The sequence below is a fragment of the Babylonia areolata genome, chromosome 29, assembly GCF_041734735.1.
Source record: "Babylonia areolata isolate BAREFJ2019XMU chromosome 29, ASM4173473v1, whole genome shotgun sequence".
Taxonomy (NCBI): Eukaryota; Metazoa; Mollusca; class Gastropoda; order Neogastropoda; family Buccinidae; genus Babylonia; species Babylonia areolata.
Window position 1 is genome coordinate 28,429,460 of NC_134904.1, and position 20,791 is coordinate 28,450,250.

General features: G+C 41.8%; 1 protein-coding gene across 1 annotated transcript; it reads right to left on the reverse strand.

Annotated features, from left to right (window-relative positions):
- Positions 1-163: 163 nt before the first annotated feature.
- LOC143274635 (uncharacterized) lies at positions 164-11,422 on the reverse strand. The gene is made up of 5 exons (XM_076578507.1): positions 10,798-11,422; positions 8,841-8,948; positions 5,270-5,699; positions 3,318-3,666; positions 164-189 (listed from the first exon to the last, which is right to left on the reverse strand). The coding sequence occupies exons 1-5, from the start codon at positions 11,415-11,417 to the stop codon at positions 164-166; spliced, it is 1,533 nt and encodes a 510-aa protein (XP_076434622.1). The 5' UTR covers positions 11,418-11,422.
- Between the last annotated feature and the right edge of the window lie 9,369 nt (positions 11,423-20,791).

Sequence of the window (20,791 nt, forward strand, 5' to 3'; positions counted from 1 at the left end):
CAACAAAAAAAAACACGATAGCTTACCCATTTATTTATTCTCTGCAGTTAAAATAAAATAAAATTTAATTCTGGATGGACCATGCAGAATGACAAAAAAATAAACAAATGAATATTCTTATTGTATTGAGATGTTTTAACAAACGTTTTTAATTAACGCCAGCCTAGTAAACATGCTGAACATTCAAACCTGCAACAGGATTTACAAACTACTTCATCTGCCACATTGTCTCAAGGGCAGTTTCTGTGGGAATTCTTCAGCATCGAGTAGCTAATTTGTTATCAAGTATCTGAGCGGTTAAGGCATAGAAAAGGCGTGAATTGATTTTCTTTTTTTAAAGAAAAAAGATCGACATTCATTTTGGGATGGTAGTGAAATGCTCCCCCCGAAAACGGAGTATGGCTGCCTATTAATATGGTAGGGTAAAAAACGGTCATATACCTAAAATCACATTGTTGAACCCAGCATTTGTTGAACTGGAGTAACCAAATTGTTATTTAATAGCAAATAACCCTATGTTTTTGCAAAAAAAAAAAAAAAAATCAGTTTGGCTAGGCAACAAAGCAATTACTGTTATTCGTTTGGGGCTTAGTAGGTGGTGTCCTAAGTATGTTAGATCAGAACAGGTACTACTGAACACCACCAAAGTGGCTCAGCTGCAGTGCAGGGTCTTCTCTGGTGTGTATTTTTCTAGTGACCTGACATCAATTGTTCCATGTGGTCTGCCGACGCTGGCACGGCAACAGGTGAACCTCGGTGTGGCAGAATATGGACGGTTTCAGAATGAGCGATGTGTAATGCTACTGAAAACAGTGCAGATGATGGAGCAGCAGCAAAAAAAAAAAAAAAGAAAAAAAGAGGGGGGGTGTAGAGGAGAGGGGAGGGGGCGCGGGAGTAAGTGAGTGGGGCGGGTGGTGTTCAGCAAGTTTTTGTAATGATTTTTCGAAGCCGGAAAGTCATGATAAAGACAGGGAAAAATTGCTAGATCTATGTAATTAAAAAAAAAAGCAAAAAAAAAAAAAAAGCAGAAGCCAATCGCTGTAGGTTGCTTATAGTGGAATCGTTCACACAACTTTTGATTTGACTAACTATCGTTTGTGATGGTAAGCAGTATAAATCGTATTGATGTATGAAGTCACTGAAACGATGCAGATGATGGGACAAAAAAACCAACAAAACAAACAAAAAAACTGACGGGCTTTGATGTGGCACCCCCAGATAAAGTTGAAAGTGGCTAATCAAAGAACGTCTGATATTGTAATCTAGAGACTGACACCAAAAGATGGCATACACACAGGGGCAGCTTCTGATGATGAATGAGATTTCCAGAAATTAGCGGACTGTTGTTGGTGGCCTGCATCCCAGAATGGGTGAGGACAATGACAATGAAGAAGATTCTGTAGGAGATAAACCAGGTACCTAGAACCTATGAAAGGCAAGGCAAGGCAAGAAGTTTATTTCACGTGCCCCCTAGGACACAGAAAATATGCATCTAAAATGATGTCATGTATTTATACCCATGTCATCTTGGATATGGATAAGTCCTGATTTCATCCACATGCTGACCAATTTACAGGCTTCGGCTTTAGAATAGTTCAGGTTCACTTTATCTCTGGTCACTTCGGTGACTTTTGCGTTGACTTCAGTCAGGAACAACTTCTTCGAACGTTCATCACGTGCTTGTCGCCTTTTTTCGAGCACGATATTCAGTGTATAGAGGAAGGGGTTGATCGCAGAATTTAATGGTAACACAAGCATGGCAATAGTCACGTTGACTTCACCAGGAATGGGAAAACCACTTGCGGCAAGAAAACCCAGCAGTCCTATGGGAAACCAACAAAAGAAATCACTGAGAGCAACAGAAATTAATCGACGAGCAATTGTAAAATCACTGGATGTTTTGTTGGATTGTCCAGTGGACATGCTGTTGACACGCACAGACCAGTATATAAAAGCCTGGCCTGTAGCAATCATCAGAAACAGGACAAAATTCAGGCAGACGATGATACTGAATGAATAGAAATGGCCAGGAGAGTCATTCCGGGTTACAGGCAGAGGAATACAGATACTCTTCATGCTGTAAAACTGCCAGTGGGACATTATAGGAAGAGCTGGTATTAAAGCCAACCCTGTTCCTGACAACCATGCAATTATGCAAGCCACGTGAGCAGACCTGCGTCCAAAGTGCACGTGTCTGAATGGAAACCGAAGAACTAGAAACCTGTCCAGTGTGATCAGACAGATATTGAATGCTGACACTTCATTGGACATAAGAGAAAGCCACCCTGCCAAAGTACACACAAAGCTGTTTCTCCAAGTGATGTCATTCCATAGATATGTACCCTGGTACACCCTGTCTGCCACCCCAATCAAAGCCAGGTAAAGGCCCATCAAGAAATCAGAGACACACAGATGGATGACAAAGATACCATAGCTTTGTGTGCTTCCAGTTCTGTCCACAAAGGCACGGAATACAAAACTGGACATATTACCAACCAGAATGAGAATAGCAAAAACAGACAAGAATACACGGTAAATATTAGATTGTAACAATGATTCACAGGATGATATTTCATCTGAAGGGGCATGGCAGTTAAAGACATTGAATTCTGCTGGCAAATTTGCTGAGCAACACAGTTTGTAGTTGTCTGCATACACGGCTTGTAGGGACGTTAATGACTGAAACACATTTTGAGGGAACACTTTAATAGGATTACCTCTTAGATCTACCGTCTGCAATGTGGTCAAATGAAAAGGTCTTTGGATGTCATTTATTTTGTTAGTGGAAAGATTGAGGTGATGAAGACTGGGAAATATTTGGAAAAGGTCCTCTTCCAGTACATTCATAGGTATATGAGAAAAATCCAGATGTTTTATGGAACGAAGAATACACTTTTGGCAATTTTGAAAGCCAGAAGTCATTGGATTGTGTGCAAAGCTCAAGGACTGCAGCTGTGCAGCCCCTTTTAGGTGGCTGAAGTCGACATATGCCAGATTATTATGGCTAAGATCTAATGTCAAAAGATTGGGAAAACCAATCTTGCTGAGATAAACTAGATGACAATCCTGAAGACTCAGATAAACTAGCATTGTCATATTCAGCAAAGCTGACGGTGAAACACCTGACTTTCTGGCATCCAAATAGCGAGGATCGGTGATGTTTTCTGTCATAAAAGTATGGTGACAGAAGATGGATAATCCATAGCAAGTGCAAAAGGCAGGGCAGGAGAACTGACACAACATTTCATCATCACGTTGTGGACATTGGAAAATACCATCACATATGTGTTCAGGATGAACACATATCATCGATTTACGACACCGGTAATATCCTGAACACGTGTAGCTGTCACAGTCTGTTTCATCCTCAAACCCTGGGCAGTCGTTCACATCATTACACCGCACGTACACAGGCATGCAGTAGTATTCCATCCCGGGACAAGCAAAATGAGTTTCTGGACATGCATGGTTAATTGTGTCTCCACTCTGCAGAGAAATCAGAGTTACGTTTCCTCTTCCATTGAAATGAACGGCAGCTGGGGGCCAAACAGACGTCGTAGCATGAATTCCTGTGTTGAGACCGAAAGACGTGCACTCCTGTTCCCGTTCGTCAGCTTCATTCAAACACTGCGAGAGCTGATCGCACCTTTGATGTTGAGGTATGCACTGTGGACAATAACATTTTCACTAATTCATGCGTTTTCTTGTTAAATGTCATCAAAACAGTCGCACGCACACACGCGCGCGCACACACACACACATGTGTGTGTGGCAAACAAAGGTATGCCTGGTCAAAACAAAATCGGAAAAAAAAAATTTTGTTGGAAAACATGTACACTTTCAGATAGAAAAAAAGAGAAAAAAACGAAGGTGGTACTGTACCGTTGAGATACAGTATCCCCGGGAGAACAGCCCAAATTTCACACAAAGAAATCTGTTGTGACAAAGAAAAGTTATGCAATACAAACATTTACAGGCACCCAAACACACCTAGAAAGACATGCATGCTCACAAATTCTCACCCACTCAGTCAAACAGCTTACTGACGAATATATATACGATTAAAACCCTTTCGCTGCCAGGAAAATAAGATTTAAGTGAAATCTATTTGCCAGGGTTTTTTCCCAAAAAACGGGTATAAATTTTCAAAAAATTCTGTGCTCTTTGTTATTGGAGAAAGACCCATAAAAGTATATATTTTCTGAAAGGTAAATGAATAAAGAATACAAAACACATACTGTTTTCCCATTTTATATATTTTTAGTGACATGCTGTTGTTTTGAAATCAGTGTTTTGTTTTTTGTCACATTTTCAACTTGTTCATTACAAACATTAGTCAGGTAACTTGCACAAAAACATCATATTTTCTGGACAAATGGATATCTGCAAACACAAAATCATACTAGAACAACCACAATATATATATATATTTTTTTTTTTAAGAGATAGATACACAATACATTGTGACTTCTCCAAGTGATACGATGGATGTGAGGCCACGCCCCCTCAGTCTGCAACCCCTTCCTCCTCACCCCTCTCACACGGTCACTTGATTCAGTTCTCATCAGACCGCGTTGGCTGCGTGCCAAGAATATCGCTCTGCTGCTAATTCGGTCATCTGTCGTCTGCTAACATCTGTACAGCCGGCATCACTCACTGACAGTCGCATCTTGGCCACTCTCTTGATTACTCCCTTTATTTTCTATCAGATCGTCCTATAAATGTTCATCACTATCTTCTTCGAATTTACGCTTCAATTCCTTCAGAGCATCAGCTAAAGAAAGAAATCTTGGTTGATTTAGTTCGTCACGATCGCATGTCTTGAGCACGGCGTCAGTCCGACATTTTGTTGAGCGAGCGAGGAGAGAAGTCAGGCAAACACTTGGACAGTGACCCAACCAAAACGTTCAAATAAAGGACTGCTTCAAGTGGATGGGGTTTCTAGCTATGAATAGAATCTAGAGAGATTCCCCAGGCTAAAGCTACCACTATTTTTGCCAATGAAGTGAATGCAAACCAGGGAAAAGTCAGAATATTTCGATGACGAGTTATCTCGTCATGCAGGCAGCGAAGCATACATGCTTGCCATGACGAGTTATCTCGTCATGCAGGCAGCCTAGGGGTTTTAAAACAAACAAACAAACAAACAAACACCGCACCAAATAATTCATTCTATGCATTGCACTGGTGGTTTACTTGACACACTGCTGGTCAGTTGATTAACTGATAATTAAACAGTTTAGCACACTGGATTGCCAATACTACCAACCTGTCCATTGCCACAGTCAAACACCATGGCCCCCACACAAGGAGGAAACACACAGAAGTCTTCATCACTCTCATCACTGCAGTCTGACCGGGAGTCACACAGCAGGGAGTAAGGCACCAACTCCAAGTTGTTGGAGCACTGAAAAGTTGGCGGAAGTGGCGTCAACGGGGCCTGACATGTCATGGCAGTGACGTCATGATGCCAACAATCCGTATGCACGTCACACGCCAAAAACGACTGTGTCAAATGGCCTCGGGGACAGTGGATGAAACGGTGATGATGGTCAGTGAAATGTTCTGTTGGCGTGGCCAGCTGAGGGGAGGTGGTGAGCACAGTCCTGTTGGCTTTCAAATGACGCTCACAGAGAAAATTGGCTTGTCTTGGCTGGTTGCAGGCTGTCGTTGCCAGAGATGTGAAATCTTCTCTTGGCCTTCAAACATAAAGTGTGCAGTCAGTACATACACGATGTTACAATATCATTTGCTGTCGTATACTGCACCCCTATGAAGTCCTCCACTGGGGATGTTATTATAGATATAGGCAAGCAGATAAAGAGATGTGTGGAACACCACTTTGACCTCTCTACTGCAGAGAGAACACCGTGTCCCCCTCTGCCTTCCATGCTGTTGAGTGCCTGCCAACCATGCAAGAGCTAGATGCAGAGAAGACTTTGGAAGAACTCAGCAAGGCCAATGCCAAACTGGCTTCTGGCAAGGCTTCAGGCATCGATGGGATCCCCCAGACCTTATAAAGAACTGTAAGACTACTGCATCTGTGCATGAAGTCCTGTGTCAGTGCTGGCTGGAAGGAGCTGTACCACATGACATGAGGTACGCCAAGATCATCACCCTCTACAAGAACAAAGGTGAGGGAAGCAACTGTAACAATTACAGAGGCATCTCCTTTCTCAGCATCATCAGCAAAGTCTTTCCAAGTGTCATCTTGATCTGCCTGCAGAAGCTGGCAGAACGAGTCTACCCCAGTCATAGTGCAGCTTTCGAGCTGAATGGTCAACAGTAGACATGGTCTTCTCCATTCGTCAACTCCAGCAGAAATGCCGATAACAGACAACGCCCCTGTACGCCACTTTCATTGACCTCACAAGGGATTTCGATCTTGTCAGTAGAGATGGACTCTTCAGTATTCTTCCAAACATAGGCTGCTCACCAAAACTGCAGAGCATGATTGAATCCTTCCACACCTAGATGAAGGGGACAGCGCAGTTCAACGGCAGCTCATTTGAGCCCTTTGATATCCGCAGCTGTGTCAAGCAAGGCTGTCTCCTTGCTCCCACACTTTTCGTGAATTTCTTTGCCCTTCTTTTGAAACACGCCTTTGGCACAGCAAAAGAGGGAATGTACCTATGACCCAGATCAGAGAGATGATGTTTGCTGACGATGCAGCAGTGATGACACTTTTCACAGGCCTGCAAGGATTTCAGACTGACCATCAGCCTCAAGAAGACAAACACATTAGGGCAGGGCACAGAGGAACCACCAGCCATCTTCATCAACGACTACAAGCTTGACGTTCTCTTCCAGTTCAACTTCCTCAGCTCTACCATCTTCAATAATCTCTCCTTAGACAGTCAAATTGACGAGACGATCGGAAAAGTAGTACAGCACTTGCTCACCTCACAACCCGAGTTAGGACAAACCAGAAGCTGATGGTGAAGACAAAGATGGCAGTGTACAACGCCTGCGTCATTAGCACACTGCTGTATGGCATCGAGATAATTATGGACCACCTATTCCAGGCAGGAGAGAAGGCTCAACACATTCCACTTGAGAAGCATCCGTCATATGCTGGGCATACCCCAGCAAGACAGAGTGGACAACGCCGAGGTCCTGTCCCGAGCCGACCTTCCCAGCATGTTCACCTTGCTCAGATAGCACAGACTGTGCTGGCTTGGCCGTGTCCACAACATGGAGGATGGCCACATCACCAAAGACATTCTATATGGTGAGTTGACATCTGGGAAAAGAACCACTGGCCGCCCACAACTGGCCGGCTGCATGAGAGACATGAAGGCGCTCGACATTGACATCTCGTCTTGGGAGGATCTCGCAGCTGACTGCACAAGGTGGAGAAGTACCCTGAACCCAACACCTCAAGACAGGGGAAGAATAACTGTTGAATGCAGCGGCAGACAAACGAGCATGTAGAAAAGAGCCAACAGCTCCAGCAGACAAGACATGACACACTGGTGCCACCTTAGCAACGGAGACTGACATTCCTGCATTGATCTCTACAGCCATAAGCGAAGCTGCTCCAGACGAGCAGATAGCCAAGATGAACCACCCATAATCGACCTTGATCAACAGATGCCTACTACTGTACTGTACCAGGTCAAATTGGTGAAAACTTGGCCTGTCAGTTCTTTGTTCTGTTGACTATCTTTTGCGAGTAATGCATTGTTAGGACACCTCCGCCAGGTTTGTCGTCTGCTCAGCTAATCACCTCAATTCATCACCTCTCCGCCTAATATTCCTTTGGTCAACTGTGGACTCTATGAGCCCGACATTCTAAAGGCCTATAAACTGTATGATTGTCAGTCGTGACCGCCTATGACCATCAGAACAGCAGATAAAGCAACTGCCGTACCAACTATCTGGGTTATGATCGAAAATTTTGAGTAGCAATGAGTGTCTTGCACAAGTTACATCCCCATTCTTTGGGCCAAGAGGGTTTTAGGGCAGTATGAATTGGGATGATCCTCCAAAAGTCGACTAGCCTCCAAGGATGCAGTCCTAAGATCCAGTGCCATTTTGTCTCCCAGTTTGAGAGACATAGTCCTTCACAAAATACTAAGCTGTAAATGAATTCCAACTGCAGTGAAGAAACCATTGATCATACTGCTGTTACTTTGCTGTTGGCCCAACTGAACTTATGTCCACAATTGCTGGTTGTATTCTTACAAGAACATATCATAACAAACTGCAGGACACAACTGTACCTGTATCTGAAACGTTTGGAAGCCACATTATATAAAACAGTGGATAATCATAATGCTTAACAATGGCACAGGCTAATGATTATATCATTATTATAAAGAGTTGATTATGTTATTTGTCATTTATCTTGTTGCTACAATAAATGGAAATAATCAAGCCACATATTATTTTTCATTATTGATTAAGACGTGTGTTGTGTCAACGTTATTTATTAGAACTTTATGTAATTATGCTGTTTACCAACTCTGCCAGACAGATCAACAGCAACGGATTGCATCTACTTAGATCCAAGCTTACGAAATGTGTTACGTTTGTGCCAGAAACACTTGCTTGGGAACCTCAGTGAAGCTGACTATTTTATTGATAAAAACCCTCCCTAGTGCCAATTAAGAATGATCTCCTTTCTCTGTATTAATTTTGGGATTCACAATAAGGCACAGATTATTATCATTATCATTATCATCATTATTATTATCAGTATTTTTATCATCATTAACCTCTCAAAATGCAAGGACATTCTAACATTTAATAGTTCTTCATTTTTGTTTTCGTTCGCATTTAAAACTTCAGAGAGACAGAGAGAGAGAGAGAGAAAGGGAGAGAGAGAGATAGATTACCAAAATAAAGTACGGGATCTGTACGTGCAGAAGGGTTTCCTTGTTGTGATGTTGACTGCATAGTAGAAACTGATACTCTTCGATGACCATTGCAGCATGGCTTTGTACCTGTAAAAGAGAGAGAGAGAGAGAGAGAGAGAGAGAGAGAGAGAGAGAGAAGAAGAAGAAGAAGAAGATGATGAAAAATACTATAAATCCTTTGTGATGTGTGACTGCTTGGATGATGATGTCCCGCGAACGTTTTGATATGCCTCAGTGTAGCCTGTATTTTCTGATAAACCAAGTGTTTGGAGTTTTTACGAATTTGAAAGAACAGCCAATCCACATATGTACAATATAAGCATTACATATTTTGGAGGTGGTGGTGGTGGTGGTGGTGGTATTTGTTTCGCAGATGTAGCGTAGCATGTGTGGATTTGTTTGGTTACTTTGACGCCTCAAACAAACTGAAACGAAAACAATCAATCATGTTGACCTTGATCTTGATTCATTGTCACGTGGTAATGGAAGCCGTTTTAGGTATTCGAGACTGAAGAAAGTACGCTGACCTGTCTGCTGGCTTGCTGGCCAGAACGTCATACTCCGACTGTCAGCTGCGGCCTTCAGGGTCCAAGGAACTGTGTTGCAGAGGTCATTGACTTGTGTCATTGGGTCCAAGGACTTGTGTCACAGAGGTCAAGGACGTGTCATCATGGTCTATGATACCATGCTGTGTTGCTGGGACAGGCAAACATGTCAAACAGTGATCTTCAGTCGAGTGGAGGTGCACGTAACTTGGTTGGGGCATAGCACGAGTCAGCATGATTAGACCTTTGAAAGACGAGCAGGCAACTATTATTCTGGTGGACGGCTCATCAGCAGAGCTGGACAAAATACTGATTCAAAAGCGAAGGCTGGTACGACAGTCAATTGATACCCAAGGACGTGTCTTTCACAGTGTTGCTCACATTGCCTGACTAATAAGTGTCTGTATCTCTCGGACCTAGTTATATCATCATCAAATATAGAAACAAAAGTCCGGATTTCTGTGGCTTTTCAAATCATGCTCTCCTAGTGATCCAATTCAATTTCCTCTCCACTCCCAAACTTGAAGTGAACTTCTGCAAAAGTCTTTGGCGTCGGTAGATTCTTGATGACTGTCATGGAAGGACGTGGTGGCAGCCTTCACTCACGAAGAGGTGATCACTTTGTCTGGTCTGACTAAACATTTTTCACATGGTGTCCTGCTTGTGCTGAGACAGAACAGGCACTACTGAACATCACCAAAGTGACTCAGCAGCAGTGTCGGGTCTCCACATGTGTGTGGCTTCTGACATCTCTACGTGGAGTGCTGAGTGTGGGGTTGCGACAGAGTGGAGTGATGGCCTAGAGGCAACGCGTCCGCCTAGGAAGCGAGAGAATCTGAGCGCGCTGGTTCGAATCACGACTCAGCCGCCGATATTTTCTCCCCCTCCACCAGACCTTGAGTGGTAGTCTGGACGCCAGTCATTCGGATGAGACGATAAACCGAGGTCCTATGTGCAGCATGCACTTAGCTTACGTGAAAGAACCCACGGCAACAAAAGGGTTGTTCCTGGCAAAATTCTGTAGAAAAATCCACTTCGATTGGAAAAACAAATAAAACTGCATGCAGGAAAAAAAAAAAAAAAAAAAAAGAAAGGCTGGCGCTGTGCGACGCGCTCTCCCTGGGGAGAGCAGCCCGAATTTCACACAGAGAAATCTGTTGTGATAAAAAAGAAATACAAATACAAATAAAATGAGCTTGGGTGTTGCTGCGTGTGATTGCTCTGTATGAGTTGTGTAATGATGCCACTGATACCAGCAAGAGGAGGTAGGTACTAAAGACGAAAAATTTCCTAGAACAGGTAAATTTCAGATGCCATTCCATTGTTTTACAAATTATCAAGATATGTTAGAGAAATCTCACACATTCTATCAATCTGTCTCCAATACTTACATTTCTGGGAAAGATAAGTCTGCAGATTGCAGTGCAATATAAATATCTGAGAGGTCTATCACCTGCAAAATATTCATGATTTTATTCCACTCTGATGGGGTCACCAAGTTCGCCAGATGAGCGTCACGCAGACGACACTGTTCTGCCGCTTCCTGCCACGTCAGAGGTTCGTCCGGAATGACGTATTCATAACAGGTATCGCCGACAGAAATCTCTCCTTCACTGCAATGAGGTTTACCAGCGTACGGACATACAGCTTCGTCCTCTCCCCCAGAACAGTCAGCCATCAGATTGCAAGGAAAGTGCTGCTGGAAGTCTGCCCAGTGTGGCACAGAACAATTCCATACGTGACCAGGTTGTTGCAGTAGAACAGCAGAGTGTTTGTGAAAAGAGTAAAGCATACGGAAGCCAAGTCTTCCATAGTGAGGGCTGTATGTCCATCCAGTATATTTGACTCTAATAATGTCAGCGCGCATAATGAAAGGAGGGTGCCATTGTTTGGAACAGGAATCCAGTACCACCAACCTTTTGCCCTTATGTATTATAAAAGTAAGGTGAATATGCACGTGCTCATTACAAAACAAGGTAGAATCCAGTGGGGACCGTGGAAAGCTGATCATAACTGTATGGCCTGCACGCACTTTGACAAATGTGCCTATAACCTTACCATACAGACAAGTGAAGTCTCGTCCCCAGCATGTCGTCTCCACATATCCTGAAAAGAAGACATTTAAAACGTTTCAAAGAGTAACAGAATTAACGAAATGGTTGAAATTATTGGTGTATACTATGTCAGTCAGACACTGTTGCACAGTGTCGTTCACATGACAAGGAGTCTACAATAATCAAGTATGTTAAACACTCTGTCTCTGTCTCCTGGGATTGCGAGAAAGTGTAGTTGTTCCCCTCGCACGTTTTCTCTCAATTGCGAGACATCGTGGGAAGTCCCCCTTATTTTTATCAACAATATTTCCTTCATCATCGGAGTTGGGTTCTTGTCTTTTCCCAATGCAAATCTTAGAGGAAATAATAGAGAGAGAGGAAAAGAAAAGAGAAAGAAGGGGGCGACAACAACGACGATAATGATGACAGTGGCGTTAGTGAAGACATCAACAGTAATGACATTGAAACACATCTGTTTGTTGTAGATCACATAAGATGGATCACTGAAATGCATAATCCTCAAATTCAACAACGGAATCAACAGCAAACAACGAAATTAAGGCAAACAGAAATGTGATATGATATAATATAACATAATATAATATGGTAAGACTTGAACTGAATCTTTCCTGAAGGATGTTAGGAATAACATCAAGAAGATTCAACTATCTACATATATAGATAGAAAAAACGATGTTTCGCAATGTTTACACTTACGTAGGGAACGTGAAAACTGGACCAGTTCTGATGTTTGTTGTGATGCAGCCCTTTCTGTCACAATTATTTAGAATGTTCTTCATTTCATGCTTGCTCATTTGTTCATCTGTTTGTGTCAGCATCCCTTCGCATTCAAGATTGCACTGAAAATAAATTCTCAGATTCATAGAAAACACCCAGAACATGAAAATTCAACCAGCCAAGTGAACACACACACACACACACACACACACACACACACACGCACATTCACACAATTTTCTAAACCAGTACTGTGCCATCGCATTCACCGTCTATTGTTCATGTCTTCCATAACGCCACTGTCATCACAATCATCTTGTCGCCCCCCATATCCACACCACCACCTCCCCCTTATTTCTCGTTTCTTTTTCTATTTTTTTTTCTCTCTCATTTTTCTCGTATATTTGCATTGGGAAAAGAGAAGATACCAACTACGATGAAAAAGGATTTTTTAAAAATTAAAATAAAATACTTTACACGATTTCTCGCAGTTGAGAGAAAATGTGGGAGGGGAACAACCACACTTTCTCGCAATCTCTCTCTCTCTCTCTCTCTCTCTCTCTCTCTCTCTCTCTATATATATATATATATATATATATATATATATATATATATGTGGTGAATATCTTTAATCTAAAATAATTGTGAATCATTCAGTCAATCAGAAAGTCTACCTGTAAACTCGGTAAGTCCGGAAATACTTATTGATCAGCAGATTTATCAGCCAGCCATTTAGACTGAATTTTTTTTTTCACGGTTTCAGTCTGTGAGTATCTTTATATCTATGTACATGTCGATATGCCTGATTTTATCTCTTGATCTATCTCTTTATCTTGTTCGAACTTGTCAACCACAGTCTCAGGGCAAACTCTTCAAACGGATAAGCCAATGTTAAGTTGTCATGAGGCCATGCGCCAGAGGAGACCCTGTATTGCGGCTGAATCACTTTGGTGGTGATCAAGAAATTGTAGTATTCGTAGAGTCTGTTCTGATTCATCATGCGCAGGACACGACCTACAACTTTCTCTACTGACGACAGTAATCGATTTGTCGCAGAGCAAGACTGAGTGAGTGCTCCCTACCCCCGCCCTTCCAATCCCGCCATTGGAGTGAAGACCACTACCAAGCCCTCTCTAGCCACTCTCACCCTCCATCTGTTTCCATGTTCTCATGAATCTGCCAACACCGTAGTCGTTAAGAAAGGACTTTGAAAGGAACTCACTCCACGCATGGGCGTAGAGAGGCCATCGCCATAAGAGCAGCGAATTAAAAGTCACATTCTTGGGAACATCGTTTTCTCTTGTTGATGATGAACTATGACGAAGATCACAACGATGATGATGTTATACAGGTTCGTATAGTTTTGGGACCATATAGGAAGGCTGAATTCTAAGATTCCTTTCCCGGCCTTAACCACACCGACATCTGCAACACTTTTCAAGAACGCAACATTCTCAAATATGTATCCGTGAAGTGGATGATCTTTGATTATGTGGTTCTAGCATTCAAATTTCAGTCCATAGCACACTCATCCCTGAGTATATACCAGCCACGGGCTAAAACATCTTACAGTCATATGCCTCTGATTAGGCTCGAACTCGCGTTCTCTCAGCTGTCAGTCCGAAACACTAACGACGATGCCACTTCGGCTGGCTGATCAATCTGTCTTCTAAACTGCCTGTGCATCTGACCATCCATTTTACAAGACAGTAAGCAAAAAAGAATACAAACATATCTTAGCTATTTCTTCACATTTACACAGCCAGCAAAGCTCGAGCAAAAATTTGTGAAACACACATACATCGACTCTGGCACGCACAAGCGTGCACACAAACTCATACATGCACACAGGCATGCAGAGACATAGGCATGCGCGCATATAATCACTCTCACTCGCTCGCACATTTACTCCCTCACTCAAACATGCACAAATCTCTCTCTCTCTCTTTCTCTCTGTGTCTATCACTCTCTCGCTCTCTCTTATTTCTTATGCGTGCACACAGTTAGTGCACATATACTGACCAATCTTTTCAGAAATAGTTTTTTGCTTGAGGCCATATGTATTGGAAACCTGTTTATACTTGATATATATATCCACTGTGTCGCTATTAACAACCAGAGGGTTGTACTGAAACCCCAATGTCAAACGGTTATCCAAATGCACTATGTGTAACCGTTTCACGTGTTCACACCCGAAAGTTTCCCGATGAAACGTCGTGATGGTAACAGCGAGGCTCTCACAGTTCACAACCATCTTGTAGATTTGCAACTGCGGTGTAAGCGGTCTTGAAGTGCGACTTGGCTTTATAAGCAACGTTAATGAACACAAGAAGACATTGTCCTGCCGAAAGTTGAAGCCTTGTCTGGGTGCAGATACGAAAATAGCACCTTGTTCTGCGCCAGAAAGTGTCTCATCATGAGATATACATTGCCACATTCTCGGTGAGGAGAAATTTTTTTCCCTGTTTGACTGAAACCTGATTCCTGCAAAGGAAGAAAAGTGGTATATGTTTTAGAATAAATTTTCTTGATATACAATCCGGTTTTCATATACTGAAGTGACACATTATGTGGAGTTAAGTCACAGGGAAAAAGTTTCAATGGACTGTCAAATGTGGTATTAGGCAAGACGATACATAAGTTAGACACTTCAGAATACGTACATCCTACAATCTTCCTATTCGGTCTGTCCAGTAACAATAATCATTATTGTCCGCGTTTTACCGAGCAGCGTTCAATGTTACAGCTTTCGTGTTGTCAATATGTGTGTGTGTGTGTGTGTGTGTGTGTGTGTGTGTGTATAACACGAACATTTAAAAAAGTTATGCACACCTACTCATTGTGTATCTGATCAGTTAGGCTGCAGCCTATACGTAAGTGACGATTACTGCTCACAATACGGATGAACTTTTATTATACAATTTGCAATGAAACAAGGTTTTCTCCAACTGACTGATATGACGAGTGGAAACAGTACCAGTGAGAACTGAGCAGTACATCACTGCCCCCATTGCTTGCTTATCTGCCACAGGCGTCTTCCTGATGAATGCCTAGATGTGGCAGAGTCCATAATAGTTCAATGTCTTTTAATCACACATGCATCATTGGCATTATTCACTATGATCAACATTTTGAATGTTTTATTCATTATGCGCACCTTTACAAGAGTGGCATATGCATTTTCGAATTGTATGCCTATTATCAACCACGTACTTATACAAATCAAATTCCAGGACTTGCCAAGTCAGTCCTTCAGTATACAGTGCAAAGAACGAGAAGGCGAGTCAGACAAAAATCAAACAAACAAAATACAAAACAAAAAAACAAACAAACAAACGAAACACACACACACACACACACACACACACACACACACACACACACACGCACGCACGCACGCACGCACAAGAAAAAAACAAAAACACCTAGAAATGGGAGGACAATATCCCAGTGTGGACAGGCCAATGGAGAAAATTGGTCGCCAAGTCTGGTCCTCAGTGATGCCTTTCCATCATAAGACTACGGGATAGAAGAAGAAGGAGAAGAAGAAGGCGAGAGTTAAAGACAAGATTGCTCAGAACAAGATGCCACCCCACCTTTCAGATCTCCTCCATCTGTACCATACTTCTGGGTTGCTGTGCTCATTTGACAGCTGATCAACTAATTGTAAATAATACACACTGTAAAACATTCACATATACTTTCTGTGTACAATATATCAGGTAAGACTTGGTCCCTGCCAGTTCAGTGTCATGAACACCAAAAGAAATTTTAATTTTGTTCAGGGGGGCAGAGTGGTCATTGGTATCAAAGGCTGCTGACCAGTGTAAAAACAAACAGAACATATATTCAACATCATCAAATCCTGAAAGCAGCTATGCACTTTTCTAAATTGACCGAAGAGAATAAAGTAAACGATTCTTTCTGGATGAGGTCTGAGACAATATAATCTTTTTTTCTAGCAATTTCGATAAAAATGACATATTTCAAAATTTGAAACAAGCTGATTTTTGTTTTCAGAAAATTTTGATCCAAATATGGTTTTGTGATGAGCAGACGAACAATAGCAGACTGAAAATTTCAAGAAAATAGACAATGAGGAAGATTTAATAGCATGGATAAAATGTGGCAGCAGATCATCAATGCATTCAGACAATAAAGAAGACAGAATAAGGTCAGGCTCAGAATATTTCGGACAAGCGTACTGTAACAAGTGTAGTCATAGGCACAATAATAGTCAAACCGCTCATGAATGCAAGATGTTTTGCCAGTGAAGATGTCTGATAATTTCTGAGAGTTCATTCTTAGAAAATACTGTTGGGAGAGAAACGATTTTTACTTTCCCATGAAATTCATTTCTAACAATGAACAACTGTTTGGCTGTGGTGCATGCAATGATTTTCGACGAGTACAACATCGACTTAGCATTATAAACAATGCCAGTAAACCGATTACTTGCTATCTGGAAAAATTGTCAGATAACAGTAAGACCAGTAGCACGCCACTGCCTCTCAGCTTCCGTCTCTCCTGCTTGGCCTCCAATAGCTCTGTCCCACGATGTCCTATGCGATGCGGAATGTTTATAGATCAGACGCCGAGTCCACGGGGGGTGTCTGTTGAGTGCAATATGCAGGACAGTGGACAGCTGATCAGCGGTCAACAAAGAAGGAAGGTGAGGCTGATTTTAAAGGGCAGCGTGCGTATCTTCCTGTACACGCGAGGGGTGGGAGGGGTGGTGAGGTTCAGATGTCACACTGTAATGGTCAGAGGACATGCCTTAGCCAAAGACTTTTGGATTTAAGGAGGTAATCCTTATCTATTGATATCAACCAATCAACGATGTGACCATGATTGTTCGTAGACTTGGTAAGAAAAAAACAACAACTCAAAAACAAACGGTGAACTATGACAAACAGTAATACTTACCAGGTTGTACAGAAAACATAAATAGAAAACCTGAAGTTCCCATGGCAGAATGGCAAAAAACACCAATACATACCCCGCCCCTCCATTGGGCACTTACACAACCCATAACCCACACGTGAGCAAGGACTATGCTGCCTTTAGTGGCGCAGGCATTCACAAAATTAATGTAAAAAATCGATCCAAAATGTGCTTTAGGTTCCTGGTGAATACCCTTCTTTGATGTCCCTAGAACACTTTCGTGTTGTTCAGTTTACAAAATTGGTGCATTTTCTTTGAGAAATAAATAATGTCATCATGTGGATGTACGTAAAAAATGTCAAAAAGATTAAATTCAAACTTAGAATTGTCGATGTTGAAGCCATAGTTACAACAGCTTCTCTGCAACGAAACCCCCCATGTCATGGCTCTTTCGAAAGTTTGAGACCTGACCTTCCTTCCGACGTCATTTTGTCATGCAAATGAGACACAAGTTCTGAAAAGTGGTCCCTCCCAGTCTCACCCAATGGCAAAATACATACATGACTTTGAGGTCAAGGTCGAAATATGAGACGAGCAATTTCACTGGCCGATTGTCAACTGCTGAGTGCATGGTAAGCGCGTGATCATCTCCCGAGCGCGCCCTAATGCCACTTCGGCACTTTCCGGACAAGGCAACTAGAAGTCACCCCCACCTCAAAGTGTTTCGTTTTCCGAAAGTTTTACAAAAAGACGTCTACAAATTGATCATCAGAGGATAAGTCTCCATAAAAAAAGAAGTGAACAAGCAGAAAGACAGCTGTGGTTCGCGCAGAGTCGTCGGAAATTGCTAATGAATTGCAGCCTGGACTGTAACGACCTGACACAAACGTGCAGTCATATCGTCTGCAAAATAAATCGTCGGTTCTTCTTCGTTCGTGGTCTGCAACTCCCACGTTCACTTGCATATACACGAATGGGCTTTTACGTGTACGACCGTTTTTACCCCGCCATGTAGGAAGCCATACTCCGTTTTCGGGAGTTCGAAAAGACTATATGAGCCAAACACTTAGTCTGGTGGTAAGAAAGGCACAGAGGAAGAGTGGAGCACAGGGGGGATCGGGATAGTGGGCATGAAAACGATCAAACCCTGTTCAGTGGATACAAGTGTAGCAACTGTAGAGAATCAGGCATGTGGTACTTTACTTCAAATCACTGGGAGATAACCACTGATCTCCATTATTTAAATCTGTGGAATGGTCCTGAAGATGGTTGCACAAATAAGTGGTAGTGCCTCCCCTTTTTTTAGTTGGTTATAAAGTCAACTCACTGTGTTACCACAAATCCCCACCATGTGCTTGGATAGTGACTTTTTTCCACTGCCTTTTTCTGTTTTTTTTCTTCCAATGAATCTTAACTCACTCAGTACGGCCAGTCCTCTCTTCTTTTCTACACAGACCCCTCGGATGTCCAGTGGGTGTCTGAATGACCCAACCTTTAGCTTCCGTCGTAAGAATTGTGGTATTCTTTGTCAACATTCACCTCTTCAGTATAAGAGCCTTCCTCTTGCAATATTTTGATGATGGTAATTGGGGTGAAACGTTGTTAACGTCGTCTCTTTCGCCGTTCGTATGGAGAGTTAAAAGCATGCAAAATAGTTCTGACATGTATGACAGATGTAAGTGCAGTGTGTGTGTGTGTGTGTGTGTGTGTGACGTATCATTTTTCTGATACAGAACAAAAACTGTCACACGCATACAAACACATATGCACACACGGTCCTGGTGCTTGACGTTTTCTCAGTCGAAGCTCAGCATGCTCCAAATTGCAGGAAAACACACTTACATGGTACATAGATGTGCAGAGTAAGAGAAAAGAATTACTGATATCATTTCTAAATAATGTACATGGGTGAAAATGCAGCCATAGTCACGTTAACTATCCAGTCCGTTTTCTTGCAATGATATTTTACAGTCACGTCCTTATTTAGAAACACGATATCGAGTGGAGATGTTTGAATTCATACTGGTAGGTGTATGTAGAAATGACTGTTAAACACTATAAGACATAGTGCAGTGATAGCTAGCTGTGATTGTCATACAAACAAAGACAAATTACGAATGGAAAAATAACACGTTTTCAGCCTTCTGAAATAAATAGTAAATGATTTTATAAAATTTTGAAATATATCTTACTGTGTTCTGTAGCCATATTTCCCTAAATCCATATAACAAAATAAGAAATTGGAGCTTTGGGTTAGCAGTGGCAGATATCCGAATAACGTTAGTACAAAAGAAAAAAAAAAACAAAACAAAAATGTTCATCATCCAATAACTTCTGTTACTTTGGTCAGATCTCCTGAAAAACAAAGAAAAAAACAAACAAAAAACCCAACAACAACAACAACAACACACACACACGCGCGCGCGCGCGCGCGCGCGCGCGCACACCAAAACAAAAACAAAAATCAAAATCAAAAACACGGCAGACTACTGTGCAAGTGTTACAATAGTGTGCCGAATTTGAAGATTGTTAATCAACTTTCTGATACAGAACAAAAATTGTCACACGCATACAAACACAAGCATCAACGTAAACATCACTGACTTGAAGTTGTGTACCTTGTGTAATGGAGAGAGTCACCCCCCTTTACTATTTGTTAATCATATCGTTTCCTGGCCATTATTTGTATAATTTCCAGTGCATAAACTATGGAGGCAACCATGTATTTGTTCTGTATTGTCCACGTGTTCTGTGTAGCTTATTCAGGATTAAAGAGGCTATGCCAGTCTTGAATAAAAGCTAATTTGTGTTTGCACATTTCTTCTGTCTTTGCTGCTGTGTGCCCATGTCAAATGATTGGTATAAGGACAGGCCCGGCGATTCATTATCCGAGGAAGTGTCTGGGTTTGTTCCAATGAATTATTTATTTACCTGTGTGCTAGCTGAATCGGTAGCGTAAGCATCACTGACTTGAAGTTGTGTACCTTGTGTAATGGAGAGAGTTACCACCCTTTACTATTTGTTAATCATATCGTTTCCTGGCCTCATTCTTTGTATAATTTCCTGTAAATCAACTAATTAGAGAAACACAAATCTCTCTCCATACACAGAAGAAGTCCAGTTTTGCTTTGTGTTTCACTTTTAACGTTAAACTGGAAACTAAAATCCTGGAAATACAATGGGCATCGGCGGAAAATTTATGCAAGCTTTTTTTTCATTTCTTTTTTTTTTTTTCTTTGTTTCTCTCCATGTTTGGTTGGTTGGTTGTTGTTAATACCAAAGACGTGGCGTGCGAAGATCAAATACGTGCCAATCAGTCATTATTTTCCTACCGTGCAAATTTCATTTTTGTTTCATTGATTACATGGCGCATCTTCTTTATCCTTTTCTGGTGTTTTATTCCCCAACAACAATAACAAACATTTCGCACAAGAAGACGGGAAGATATTCCTTTCTAAGCACCGACGGTGGAATTTTATTGACTGTAATATGGTTATCATAAGTCTATAAGTGAACACCTTCACACTGGTGCTACACACACACACACACACACACACACACACACAAGCGTATGCAGCTGTCTCTCTCTCTTTTTCTCTGTTTACATTTATCTGATCGTGTTTCCTTTCCGACTGACGTTTGTCATTGTGGGGTTCAGGTAACGATGGAATCATTATTTTCAGTACATTTTTTTTTTTTTTTTAGAATC

Coding starts and splice junctions, on each gene's coding strand:
- LOC143274635 (XM_076578507.1), bottom strand. CDS start 11,417: ATGATCAGCTTTCCACGGTCCCCACTGGATTCTACCTTGTTTTGTAAT. Junction 5,700..8,840: donor AGATCCCGTACTTTATTTTG/GTAATCTATCTC, acceptor TTATGTTTGAAG/GCCAAGAGAAGATTTCACAT. Junction 190..3,317: donor TTCAGGATATTACCGGTGTC/GTAAATCGATGA, acceptor ATCCTGTTGCAG/GTTTGAATGTTCAGCATGTT.